The 14,657-nt window shown below is 35.4% G+C and overlaps 1 protein-coding gene across 2 annotated transcripts; it reads right to left on the bottom strand.

Moving 5' to 3' along the window:
* Positions 1-4,042: 4,042 nt before the first annotated feature.
* On the bottom strand, positions 4,043-7,865 carry LOC144962435 (uncharacterized). 2 transcript variants are annotated; one of them, XM_078895380.1, is made up of 2 exons: positions 7,726-7,865; positions 4,043-5,857 (listed from the first exon to the last, which is right to left on the bottom strand). In XM_078895380.1, exon 2 carries the CDS (start codon positions 5,841-5,843, stop codon positions 5,292-5,294), a length of 552 nt encoding a protein of 183 aa, XP_078751506.1. In that variant the 5' UTR covers positions 5,844-5,857; positions 7,726-7,865; the 3' UTR covers positions 4,043-5,291. The 2 variants fall into 2 exon arrangements, with proteins under 2 accessions (XP_078751506.1, XP_078751507.1); XM_078895381.1 differs by lacking the exon at positions 7,726-7,865 and adding an exon at positions 6,715-7,671.
* Positions 7,866-14,657: the final 6,792 nt, after the last annotated feature.

Below are 14,657 nucleotides of genomic sequence, written 5' to 3'. Positions count from 1 at the left end.
GGTGAATAAAACTTTCCCACACCGATCAACAGAGACATGAATGAAACAAACCCATTCATTTCATATTTCTTAAATCAGTAACAGATGTGTCTTTAAGAACTATTATTATTGTAGGGCTACTTGCAGAGGGAGTGTATATATATATATTCGTGGGAACGTTTAATGACAAAACTGTAGAATCAGTGTAGTAAAGTGTTCCATGGTCAGTAGGGAGTCCAGGAAATGATTATGACATTGTTTACATTGTGTAACTGGTCCAAATTCATCACCCACGATAGCCTAGACATCTCATAGACTTCTACTGCTAGATATTCCCAGTGAAATTTGATACCCCACCCCTACACTTGTTACATATTTGTTGAACTGAATTAACATTAGTGCAACAGAAAGTAGACAGTTTGTATTATGTACTAGTGTGAATAATAATAAACTGCAACGTCTGATTGTTGTTGTAGGGATTGCAGAAATATTTGATTTAAATGATAAATGTAGTGAAAATGTGAGTCTACTTTGCTGTGTTCCTGAGAAAGAAATATACTGATGATATCTATGATATTTAGTCCACCGTGTGAGGGGGATTTCAATCTATAACATGAGTGATATAGATTTACATTTAAGATAATTGTGGCTTGGCTATGCCATTATCTATCAGACCAATTAGACTACTCGCTTCACTGACTGCAGGCACGTGCCATGCCAGAGCGCAGGTAAAGAGAAGGAGAGTAGTGACCTCTTGACCTAGCATCTCAACTAAGTGATCCGCTGGTAAACCACTGTGGGCACCATTGGATCGTATGGTGCCAAGCACTGCGTCAGTTTAAAACAAAATTTTAATAACAGCATACTTTACATAGAATTAAAAATGAGAAAATAAACAATTACACATCTTTTGCCAACAACCTAAAACATACTGCCTTTTCAGTCACTACGTGAACAACTCGGATTCACAAATTTCGTCGATATTCGAGTTGGTGACATCGATGCATGAAAATAGTGATTTCTTTCTTTCACTCACTGCGAGCCAAAGACAAGCTGTGCTTAGGAGCAAAATATTTAGTGTGCCTTCTTATGCTCTATCCATTAGTATCGCACTGGCTGATAAAGTGAGATACTGGGTCGAATTATACCTTATGTAAATATAACGAAAAAGCCATCCAGAGGTGCCAGGATCTGTCAGCTCCATCATTGGACTGGGGGATGTGCCAATGTTACGCCATTTACGTCACCATAAGGTGTGGAAGGTGTGAAAACGCTGTTTTTCAGTGACATGGTAGACATGAATGGCTCTTGGTGATTTTTTTTTTTTAAACATTTCTTTTGTTTTTAATGACTGATATTTACAGATGCAGCAATCACTGACTAATCATGAACATCTGTAGAATTTTGTGACCGTTATCAGTAATCAGTTCCATCAGAGCGCTAAAAAAACATGAAAATACTGAGCCTCATCTTACAAATTTCGTTCGATATAGAACTTTTGGAACTGTAAATATAGCTCCTCAAATTGACTGTTCCGTTAGTTGATCTGTTAAAAGAAATAATTAAACAGGAGCGGTTGAATTCTCTGATGATTTTGTCAATTCACAAAGCTGAAATAGATGCCGTTCCTGAACAAGCAAATTATACAAAGATTTGCAGAGATGAAACATTGCTGTGCAGATTTTCTTTACAAGTACAGTGCAACCTCGATATAACGACATCGTCGGGACCGGAAAAACGTGTCGTTATAGAGGGATGTCGTTACAGAGAGGTTTCCTATGTGTGTATATCAGGAGGTGTTTTGGGTCTTGTGTAGTGAATGTATACTTTTTCATTTTCCCTCTGTAGTTATCCGGGCTTGGGATCGGCAATGAATGGAGAGTGGACAAAGGATTTATAAACAGTCCAGTGTTGACCTGTCACAGGCATTTATTGGGTGAAAGGCGAGCCTTCTGATTGGCTGCGGTGTTGTACAAATGTGACTATTGATTGGCTGAAAAAGAAGCGTTTTCATTGGCTACAATAAGAACTAGCTCTGGGCTTATTACGAGTAGACAACATACATAGAATGGAAGATACCACTTGTAATAGTTACGAACAATTTCATGGTAGACAAACACCTTCAAGGTTTGTCGGACCAGAAATGTCGTTATACAGGGGTTTTGCTGAAATGTACGTCGCTATAGAGGGGTTTTTATTACTAATGATATATAGTAAAATAAAATGGGACCCGAGTACCATGTCGTTATACAGGGAATGTCGCTATAACGGATGTCGTTACATCGGGGTTGCACTGTACTAAAAGTAAGTCATTTCTGTAAAAGCTTTTTTTTCCTCTTTTATCAGATATTAAGTGAATGCCTTATCTACCAAATTTAGTCCCTTAGCTGGTGGACAAAGAATTCTGTAATTGCAAAGACCTCTCCACACCGGACTGGTATATCAGTAACAGTGGTGTGTGTGGCTTGTTTTCATAAATTATGTGATTTTGCGATTGCGAGTATTGTTCATTCCTACACGTAGAAACCATCATGCCCCCCCCCCCCCCCCCCCCCCCCCCACCAAATAGAGTTTACAAGGGTACTGTTTTATTAATAGTGTTTACTGTGTTGTAAATAATTCTCTTTTTACTGATTATAGCACCACCATATGCCGTCAACAAGCCATGCCACTGGAAAGCACACAAGTAAGACAAAAAAGGAATGTGTAACTTCTAAGAACACACTATTGGTGTACTTAGTTTGAGATCACCTAAAAATCTCATCCAGACATAACCACAGGATCCTACTAAGAGGGTCACACTCTTACTTATCCGAACCAGCGACCAGCTGGGTTCTAGTAGCCCTTCAGTCTTGTGCCATGGTATAGAAGTTAAGTCTTCTTTTATAGTTGTTGTTTGTTTTTAAGGGTTTTACGGCGCTTGCAACACATTTAGGTTATATCAGCGCCAGTAAAAAGGAAGAAAATGGGATAGTAAAAAGTTCTAGAATTACAATTAAAGCACCCAAGAGAAAGGAAGACAAAGGGGAACTGGGAACAAATAGGGATCAGATGCAGATTCCAAGAGCAAACCATCAATGTACTTAGTTTGAGATCACCTATAAGTCTCATCCGGACACAAGCACAAAATCCAACAAAGAGGAATACACTCAAATGCTTACATTATACATTAAAAATAACAAACATAATAATACATAACAGAGAGATGATTTACAAGGAAAAAAATATCATCTCCCAAAACAATAACTATGCATTTGACTGTTTCCCTCCCAGCCAAGGAATTCCAGCCAGGGTCAGGACAAAACCAAGTAATCTCATTCCAAGACAACGACAGAAAACAATTGGAAAACGGGTATGGTGGGATAGAAGACACAGCATGTACCTCCCCGCCCACTATGGGAGGTCAGGATCCCCACCCAGCTTCTTTTATAGTTGTTCTAGGTGACTACTATACAGTGTGTTAATGAGGCTTGGATTTGGTGGGAGGAATGTGCATCTGAAAAGGGACACTCAAATGTTTACAAACCATTACAGTGGAATCCACATTAAGTCAACACTCTTAGAGTCAACTTCTGCTTAAAGTCAACATCTCTTGTTGGCCTCAAATGTTCTTTTCTTTATCCGTGTTCTGTTGATAATGGATTAAATCTTCCTTGTCTTATGGTGTTGAGAGGATTCCACCGTATATATTCAATACAAAAACAATAACAGTACGTAGCAGTAGCAGAGAGATGATTTACAAGGAAAGAAATATCATCTCCCAAAACCAAAACTATACTATACATTTTGACTATTTTCCTCCCAGTCAAGGACTCCAGTCAGGGCTAGGACAAAAGTAAGTAGCTAGGACTAGGACAAAAGTAAGTAATCTCATTCCAAGACAAAGACAGAAAGCAAGGTGGAAAACAGGAGGAGAAGGCAGAGGAAGTAACCTCCCTGCCGATTATGAGAGGTAAAAAAAACCCCCACCCAGCCCTCTTCAGTTCAGCGCCTCTTATAAAGTAATAAGAAATTTAGGTTTAACATCAAATTAGCAATAAAAATCAGAAAGAAAGCGCATTCCTTTTAGCTTTAACATTAGAAATTTTTATTATCCTTCCAGAGTGATTTAACATGCCAATAATAACAATTGGATCATTGTTATCTCAAACGAATCCTTTCATTTCCACTAATCCCATTATTCATAATGACTAATTCTTTAAAAATCTTTGATGACTGGCTAAAGAATGTTCTTCAGAGCCAAAGTGCATCCAAGTTTCTGTAAACTTTAAACACGGACAGTAATAATAGTTTGCTTTTTTTGTTTATAAAACAGTTTAGTAGTTTAGTGCAAAATATTTTCCACCAAATCTTATTGATATTGATATCGATACTGAACCACTGTTGTGTGAACTCAATATCTATACTGGTCACTAACCTTGTGAAGCAAGTGGTTTACTAACTGAGCTATAGAATTACAAAACCTTGATTTGTAACATATAACTGAAATCAAATAAGAAATATTAAATAAGTTACAACAAAAAATGATTGCTCACAACAGAAAAATAAAAATTTTGACACTAAATTTGCAAAATCTAAAGAGATTGCTTAGGCTTAATTTTTAAATAATTGCTTCAACAAATTTCCTAAACAATGGGGGAAAAATTTTAACATTATAATTTGATTTTTTTTTTTTTGTTTTTAGTTTTATGGCACTTCCAACACATCAAGGCCCTAGTAAAGTGGTAAATTATGTGTTATTAAAAAAAGAATAGATCTGGCGTTCAGCTGTCTAAGAGGAGAAGTAAGACAAGGGGCGATATTAAGAAAAAAAAAAAAGAAACCTCATAAGCAATCTTTAATCATACCTGCTACCACCAGAATACTCCAAAACTCGGCCAAGAGGGACACATGAGAACCGATTTGTTTATTAGCATGCTTCATCTAGGCTTGAGACTAGAATATCTCTTCCAAAGCTAGTAAATTACGTTATTTAGTAACACTATATATAAAACAAGCCAAGGTGGACTTCCCTGCCCTTGGAAGGCTTTTTACACACATATTTCCATATCTTATTGGAGTTTCAAATAAAACATGCAGGTTCCTAATGATGTAAAAATAGTCATTGTCAAAGTCATCTAAACATACCAAATGTCAAATTCAAATTAATCTTTAATTATTTTTTTTCTCCATATGAATAGAAAAATGTTAATACTCCAACATGTGAATCACCTCATAGAACTATGGCTTCATTTTCAATAATACATGATCTGAGCTAGGTTTATTTTATTGGGGGAAGTAACAATAAGGATCATCAATAAATTTTCTGCACATCAATACCGTTCCCTGCTTCTGTTCCTATCTTGATAATGGTGATAACCTCTGCTACCATCATCCCTGTCTCTGTGCTGGTTGTCGTGGCCTCTGTGATAATGATCATCTCTGTCTCTATAGGATTGTCTTTGATAATTCTCATGGCGATTATAACTGCCACCTCCACCTCGATCCCACCCACCACCACCTCCACCTCGATTCCACTCTCCACCACCCCTGCCGCGCCCATCTCTGTTCCTGTGAAAGTTGTCTCTTGCCCTCTTCTCTCTGAATTCAGAAACACAGGGAGGGCGGGAGTTGAAATCTGCTTCACTGACTGTTTGGGCATAGTCTGGGTCTTCCATGGTGTAACGATGACCAAACATTGCCTCAAATGTTGAAATTTGTGCTTTGAATGCTGAGTTGTCACCTGAACCTCCAGACAGGATGTTTAGTTGTCTGCTGGAATTTGAACCATTGCTTGTCATGTCTGCATCTCCTCCATCCCCTGGTGCTGCTGAGTCAACGATGACGATGCCAGCTGCAGCCGCAATATCGTCTAATTCTGACATTATTCAAATAGAGTCTGGAAAAAAAGTTGAATGATTCGTAAGTCAATTTATTAAATACTGTTTTAAGATGCCTGTTACATGACTTTCTACACCAAAATATAATTTCAATCTTACAAAATCATTACCATTCTGCTCTTCTCTAAATATTTATGAATAAACAGAACCAATGTTTAATGATTTTAGATTCCATTCTTTACTACCAAAACAAAAAGATAAATATCAGGACACATAGTTAAAAGAAGCCCTTTTATTTAGAAAGTTTAAAGGCTATTGCCACACTTTTTGGCCAAGAGGCACTCATGAGAAAATTGAATGATTTAATTAAAATACAATCTCAACAAAACGATATGTTCATAATATTGTCATGATTGGTTTAACAAGTTGTTGGTATAATGACATATTTCAACAAGGGACAATATTGCTTGATTTTAAGAGAATTTGATGTGTGTGAATGAAGCTTGAATCAGTAACACTTTGGGAAACTGAAATAAAATAGAAAGTCTTTTAATAACAACAATTAAATTACATATGAAGTGAATTAGTTGGGCATAAAAAATTGTCACTCACACACATACACACAAAAATAGAAATAAAGAAAGAAAGACAAAAATAATTAAAAACACAGGATGAAAACCAAAAATATTGAAGCAGGTATTTGGTGAAGCAGACAAAAGTGTAAAAGAAAAAAGGGAGTATATTATAATTAAGCAGAAGAATAAATCATATTATTGAGAGCTTTGATCATGATGGGAATGAAATGAAGGTGAGTGATCTACCACCTTGCCCTAGACATGACGATTTGGTTTGTAAATGGTGCTGGGATCCTTGATATAAAAAGGCATATAATGAATGTAACATATTTAATAGTTACCCCTAATCATGTCTCTCTCTAATCCGAACACCTCTGTTACCAGCATTTTGTTCAGATTAGAGACATCCGGATACTGGAATAAGTACCTAAAGGAAGGAGGTTGATTTTATTTATTTTACTTCTTTTTTATTTTTCATATGTGTTTACCCTTTTTTAAAAAAAGTAGATGATGTTCCTTTGGATTGCTATCTTTTTATTTCATATAATATATAACATGTAACAAATGACACAATAGTCGATATGAATGGAACAGAAAAGATCAGCATAGACGTGAAGAAGAGGATCTGGAAGTTGATAAGCCAAGGCTTGAGGAAAGGACCAGAAGATGACTGTGCGCTTTTGCCTTGGAGTGGGCTGCTGAGGGGAAGAGATAGAGTGGTCACCCTAAAGCGACCTGGAAGAAAATGGTAAAGAAGAGAGGGATGGTGTGGGATAAAACTCATGGAGAAAAGCAAACTGCACAGGCTTTAATCACCCAAGCTGTCCAAGCCTTATGTACCCCTTGGTACTGAGAGAATTAAGGTTAAAGTAACTAAACTGTATTTCTGAATATCTTATCTTGACCTTTTCCTCAAAATCCTTTGCACACAGACACATTACACAATCTTTTGAAAAAGCTTAATAATTTTGCATTATGTTACAAAGAATTTTCACCTCATTTCCCTGGGACATCTCTACTGATTCCACCTAAAACTGTCCCAATCTGTCTCTTCCTCTATCAACTTATTGTGTCCACACCTCTTTTGGCCTATCCTGAGGATATTCAACTGCAGTGGTTGCCTGGTGATACCATTTGGCAATTTTGACAGGGTATGGGCTATCTATACTTAAACTTAACATACATGACTTTCTCTTCAGTGGTGCCAGTGTAGTTTTTTTTTACATTAAAAAAATCTAAAAGTTATGTATGATAGATTACAGGGCCAGAGACAAAGCAGAGAAAAAAGCAAAAAATTCAAATTTCTCTTGATTCCATTTATGGTAAAAATATAAAAAGCAGAATATTCTTACCTTTAAGATATAAATCAAAACTAATATAAGTCAATTGTATGTTTTGGTCCCAATGATAAACTATGCCCTTAATAAAGCTGCAAAGTTTTCAACCAATGTCACAGCTTTATGTGCCAGAACGGACTTGTCTGACAAAGAGATGAAAATTCCTGCTGGAAGTCGACTGATGATCAAAGTCTCTCTGCTGCCAATTGCTGTAGCATAAACACTGAGGGGGAAAAATATTCTTAATATAGGAAGGGTGATACGAAAGAGTGGATAAGGCTACGACCTAAAGATCTGAGTCCTTCTTTCAACACCTCACCCTTTCCTTGGGCAAAAAACCTAAGTTCTATACCTCACTTTGCAGCTGATGCCTAGGCTATCTCAATCTTTTTATTATTAATATGATTATTTCTTTAAGACAGTCACCCCCCCCCCCCCCCCCCCCGATATGAATAAACATTTTAAACAATTATCTTTAATAAAGAATAATTCGAAAGATTGCATGTTGAAGTTTCAAGATAAAAAGAAAAAAATGAACACTGTAAATTGACATATATCCCCTATTTACAACATCTTTTATGAGTTGTTAGTTCTCATCTTGGGACAAAGTGGAGTGAGAATGAGCCTGTCAGTAAGTAAATGAGTGACAATGGCTCATACTTGGACCATAGCATCCTTAGGAAGAGTTTTCAATCCTTTTCAAAGTTAACTCAGGTGGATACAGACTAAAGTTAAATGTTGAAAAAACGAAAGAACAGGTGTTTGGTGTAAAAAATAAAAACGACTTAAAGTGTGTGGCGATCGGTAAAGATGATGACTATAGTTGACTATTTTAAATATTTAGGAATAACCATTGATAGTTCCCTCAATTTCTCTCAACATATTAATATAATATCTAAGAAAGTTGCCCAAAGATTATACATCCTAAGGAAATTGAGAACATTTCAAGTAAGGAAGAAAACTATGTTAAGAGTTTATGACTCATTGATTAAAAGTGTAATTGCGTTTGGCTGCACCATATGGTTTGGAGGATGCCGACTTAAAGATAAATCAAAAATTTCAAAATCTATCAAAAATAATAAACCATCCTCTTGATGGAGTAGAAAGAATTCATGGAAAAGCAATAGAAAGGAAAGCATTCTCAATTACCAACAATAAAAAACATATTTTATACCATGAATTTAGTCTTTTACCATCTGGGAGAAGGTTTTGTCAGATTAAATGTAGAACTAACAAGTATAAATCAACGTTCGTTCCATCAGCAATAAAAATTTTGAATATTTCATATGGTACAGAAAAACCAAGGATTGATTCGTTGACTGATTAACTGATTAATTTATTTAATGTAAGATTAACTGACCAATTGATAATGATGATAATTTTTGGTGTCGAATTGCCACAATCGTAACAAATTGAAAACGAAATGAATATGTTTATGTTGTGTATATCGCACGTGTGAAAGAAAGAAAGAGAAGAGAGAGAGAGAGAGAGAAGAGAGAGAGAGAGAGAGAGAGAGGAGAAGAGAGAGAGAGAAGAGAAAATAAGTAGGAGTGAAATATCTGTTCAATCTTAGTTATCGTTTAACATTATAACAAGTGTAACTAAATGACAAATTGCCATATTTATGGACAATAAAGATCTATTATTATTATTATTATTATTATTATTATTATTATTAAAGCTAGTGACAAATGATTTAAGAATGCCTATGGAAATTGATAGGCATCTCGTAATTAACAAAATAGAAGTTACATTTAATATGACCAGCTGGAGAAATAGATGGCTATATCCTGTAAAATTTTCAGAGGAAAATTATATACTGCTACAGTATGCCATGTATTCAGATGGCTTTTAATAATTAAAAAGATAACATAAAACCTCATTCTTAATAACTATTATAGTCTGTTCCAAGTCCCGTGGGCACAAATATCGCAAATTCCCCCAATGTTATGAAATGTGGTGTCATGATTTTTTGCATGCAGGCTTTTATATTAAGTGACATGACTTTTTAATATGATAGTAATTCACCTAACAGTTCTCTCACAATGAGGAATTATTTTGATCTTTTCGGCGTTTTTAATATTAATAAAATATGACTCAGCCTTTTACAGCTGTTTACAGTTATGTTGTGTTGATTCTCTTTCCCTTGGAGAAAATAATCATAATAAAGTGACATTCAGTGGCAAATAATTTTTGGATGTTTCAAATAATTTATTAATAGACAGAATTTATATAGTACTTCACAGCGTTGAAAACAGACTCACATCGTTTTATAATTGATCTTTTCCCTAGTGGACAATGCACATAATATAATATATTGGACAACACGGGCAGTCTGTTACTGTTAGAAGCATATACATTTATCGGACATCAATGCTGTCAAACACAAGAGGAATCCTCAGAATTATTATGCCCGTTTCCAACAGGATGAGAGAAGTTGTATGAAATGCCTTTCACAAAGACACAATCAACTATTACGCAAAAGAATTCATAAGTTCACATAAGACATATCACAAAAACCCATTGAGTATGGTTCATGTTTTCCATTCTTCAATTATGTTCATTGGGGGTGGGGGTGGGGTGATTAGAATGTAGTAATGTGAAATATCACTGAATCTAAACTTCTTTAACACCAAACAGATTCCATGTAGGTATGTTTTACACATTATAACCTTTTAAAGGAACGCAGTTTTCAAATACTCGATTTGACCTCTCCCCCTCTGAGTTCCTGGGTCTAGGCCATCTGTTGATATTATTGTTATTCGCCGCATGTCATGAAAAAGAATTCTGCGCTTTGCCTCTCTGGAGAAATACTTGTAAATTTTCCTCATTGTGACAAATGTGCATGTTTAATACATGTTGTTATTAGTTTTTCATGGATGTAGAAATCATAACAGCAAGCTTAACCTCTGGCTTTCAACTAATAAATTGTAACAATTGTTAATCTGAAGTGTGTACAAAGTGAACAGTTTGCAGTGTCATTTTGAACCCAGGGTAACAATGTTAGTGAGTAGTGCACATGAATCTTGTGAAATGTTAACCCCTGGTCAAGCCTGTAGCTAGTTTAGAGATCGTAATCACAACAGAACTCATTGTGTATAACATTGTTAATGCAAAACACCCAGTTGTTCACTCATCCCAGACCCTTAATTTTTTTATACACCGTAAAGAAGAAAAATCCCAAAGTATAGTACGGTAACTGATGGAAAAAAAAAAGAATTGGCTAAAGTCATTAACAATTCAATTGCTCGAGCCAATTATCATCAAAACCCATCAGAGGGTTGTGAAGATATCCATGTTAACTCGTGCGCACAGATCGTGGAACAGACTATACCATTATCCAACTTTTGCACTTTACAAAACAGAGGTTTAGTTTGACTGATAAAGCCTGAGAGGACAATTAATAAAGCACATTAAATAAATATACAGTAAGAAAATAATATAAAACTGTCCCAATATCACCACATAGAGTTGCACAGTGTAAAATTTTGGAGAAAGACAATTTTACATTGCACTATAGTGCAACACATTATAAGATGTCACTTGGTAAATTAAGGAAATTCAAAAACTTCTCTCTTGTCATATAAATTATTAAGCAAAACCATATTATTACTGACCTGACCAGGGACCTTTGATAAATCCTAAAAGAGGTTTTCTTTCCAGAGGAGAAATGTAAATTCAAAGAGTGGTATTGGTCATCTGTTTCTTTGCAGTAAAAACTGATGAATAGATTATCAATGTCTACCTAAAAGATAGATAATAAACTTGTTAACATGTTAGTACAGTAAATAAAGGGTAATTAAATTAATAATCAAAATGATCAAAATGATGATGACAATGATGATATGATTATGATGGTGTTAATAGTGTTGCTGATGATTGTAGTGATGATGTTGATGAAGAAGACAATTATGAAGATATGAAATTGAAGACACAGATTATGAAACCGTATTTTAATTATGGTGCACAATACATTATAGAATGCAAAGGCATATGTTTAAAAACAGTGAATAGATACACTTTCACATTTTATGTGTGTGTGTGTGTGTGTGTGTGTGTGTGTGTGTGTGTGTGTGTGTGTGTGTATTATTTTTTCACTTTTTGTTTCATTTATGTCTGTTTGCGTATATTATGTATACGCTGTCACCAAATGAAAAATTGCCTTAATGGACAATAAAGATATTATAATTATTATTATTATTATTATTTCTTTGATCTTTTAACATCGACATAACAGTGAATTTCTTTCTTTTTTTTATATATATCTCATATGTAAATAATGCTTTTACAGATTACTGCAACAAGACAAGACATCAATTTGAAAAGCTCTGTGATTTCCTGTAACCTATATGTATTGAATATTGTTATTTCACGTTCATTATTTTGGGATCTTTATTTTTTTTCTTTAGACCTTTTAACTTCTAAAGATCCTTATCATTTTCTTTTTCTCATAACCTGTCTTTTCCTCCTTTTCTTTCATTTTTATATTTTGCCTATTGTGTATGGATTATTTATTATATTGTATTTTAATAATTGGCCTGTCATCCATTGTTTTGTTCCATATATTCTAACAACCAAAAATATACTTTCTCATATCTTTTAGTTTTAGATACTTTAAGCAGATCGCCATTGGCAATTGGGTAAAAATATACCGCCATTAAATGATGATACTAGATTGGATTAACTAGATTGGTGTTAACTCAATATACAGCCAATTTCGCCAAGATCCTAAAACATAAAGCTATAATGGTTTACTTCAGAGATTAAAAAAAATATCAAAGGAGTCGAAGAAAACTGGTTACTCAAAAAGCTGTTTTTTCTTTACAGAATGTTGTTTAATACAGGTGAGTCAAAAGAATTACTGGACTTATGACATGTAACTTAATGAGTATTTAACAATATTATAGTGTTGTGTGATTTTTAAAAGGTTCAAAATAATTTGAAGAAAACATAGCCTGATAAGATTTCAGGCCATCATAAAAGCGACTACCTTGGCCATTACTCTTTATGGTCACAACGGACAGGATTGTGTAAAACAATACTCACATTCAGGAAATGGCTGAAAAATAACTATAATTTTATTCTTCTTCTTCTTCTAGGTTCCATGCCTGGTCCAGGCTTCGGATACTGCATGAATTATCTCTCTCCATTCCTCCCTGTCTCTTGCTTTTTCAAACAGCTCTTGGATTGTTAGGTTGGTGAAGCCCTTCAGTTGGTCTATGAGTGTTTTTCTTTGTCTCCCCCGGGCGCGTTTACCAGGTATTTTTCCACAACTTGCCAGGTATTCCTTCTTATCTTTCCTTACTATGTGTCCGAAAAAGGATAGTTGTCGATCCACTATTAAGGGCATTAGTTTCCTTTGTTGGTATGTTTGTTTTAGCACTTCTTCGTTCGTTTTGTGTGCAGTATACGATATTCTCTGCATCCTTCTCAAGCACCACATTTCAAAAGCTTCAATGTTCTTTTGTGTTTCTGCATTTGTAGTCCAGCTTTCGCATCCGTATAACAAGATTGGCCACACGTAGCACTTCAAGACTCGGAATCTAATCCCGAACGACATCTGTTTGTTTTTCAAAATGTTTCCCAGGTCCATGAAGGCCTGTTTGGCTTGAGTTATTCTTGCTCGTATGTCTCGGTTACATCTTCCATCTGTTGTCACTATTGAACCTAGGTACTTAAAACTTTCTACGTTGGTAAGTTGCTCGCCGTGAATCGTTATATTGCAGGTGTTGTTGTTTTCGGGGTTTTTCTGTATTACCATGCATTCCGTTTTGGTGATATTCACTTCCATTCCCTTGGCTTCACTATCTACTACCACTTTGTCAAAAATCTTTTGAAGTTGGATTTCTGATGTTGCAATGAGTACCGTATCGTCTGCGTATCTTATATTATTTATGTTGTGACCTCCCACTTTTATTCCCTCCATATTATTTATGCCCCTCATGATTGTTTCTTGGTATAGATTAAACAGATCTGGTGAGGCAACACACCCTTGACGGACTCCTTTCTTAATAGGAATGGAATTTCCTGTAGAGTTTCCGATTTTGATAGATGCCTGCTGGGTGTAGTATAATGTTTGCATGAGTCTGAGGTCTTTCTCATCAGCGCCAATGGAGTGCAGTTGTTTTAGTATTTCTTCGTGGCGTACTCTATCAAAAGCTTTTTTGTAGTCGACAAAACAGAGGTATAGTGGGGTCTGAACCTGTATAGCTCTTTCACTTAAAACACGGAGGAGGTATATTGCGTTCCTTGTCCCTCTGTCAGGTTGGAATCCATATTGTTCTTCTGCGATTTCGGGGTTAATCTTATTCCTTAGCCTGTTGATAATTATACGCAACAGTATTTTGTTGATGTGGCTTATTAAACTTATAGTTCTAAAATTTTCGCATCTGACTGCACCTGCTTTCTTTGGTATTGCTATGAAAATAGAGTTACAGAGATCTTCTGGAATTTTCCCAGTATTGTATATATTGTTGAATAATATGTGAAGTTCATCAATTGCTAGATCTCCTAGGCTTTTTAATACCTCTACAGATATTTCATCAGGGCCTGTTGCTTTACCATCCCTCATTCGTTCCATGGCATGTTCAATTTCACTTTTGGTGATGTTTGGACCGCTTAATGGTTCTTTGAATTTCAGTGGTGGTTCATTTCTATTTGGATCATTGTACAGTTCGCCTATGTATTCTACCCATCGGCTTTCTATATGTTGTTCTTCAAATAGCAGATCCCTTGTTTGTTTTGGATACAACTTCCTGCTGCTTTGCTTTTCCTTTTCCCTGATAGTTCTTTTATTCTTTGGTGAGCTTGTTGGGGGTTGGGTTTGTATTCTCTTTCGATTTCGCAGCATTTCCAGTCTAGATAGTTCTCGTGTGCCTCGATGCATTTGGATTTAATGTGGTTGTTCAATGTTTGGTATTCTGCAGACCCTCTGTTGCATTTTCGTC

This window comes from Berghia stephanieae, chromosome 1 (assembly GCF_034508935.2).
Source record: "Berghia stephanieae isolate SIO BIC M18660-M18661 chromosome 1, UCSD_Bste_1.3, whole genome shotgun sequence".
Classification (NCBI taxonomy): Eukaryota; Metazoa; Mollusca; class Gastropoda; order Nudibranchia; family Aeolidiidae; genus Berghia; species Berghia stephanieae.
The sequence above is the reverse complement of the archived record's forward strand: the minus strand, read 5'-3'. Positions and strand labels throughout refer to the sequence as shown.

Excerpts from the sequence above, each read along its gene's own strand:
- LOC144962435 (XM_078895380.1), bottom strand. The coding sequence starts at position 5,843 with ATGTCAGAATTAGACGATATTGCGGCTGCAGCTGGCATCGTCATCGTT.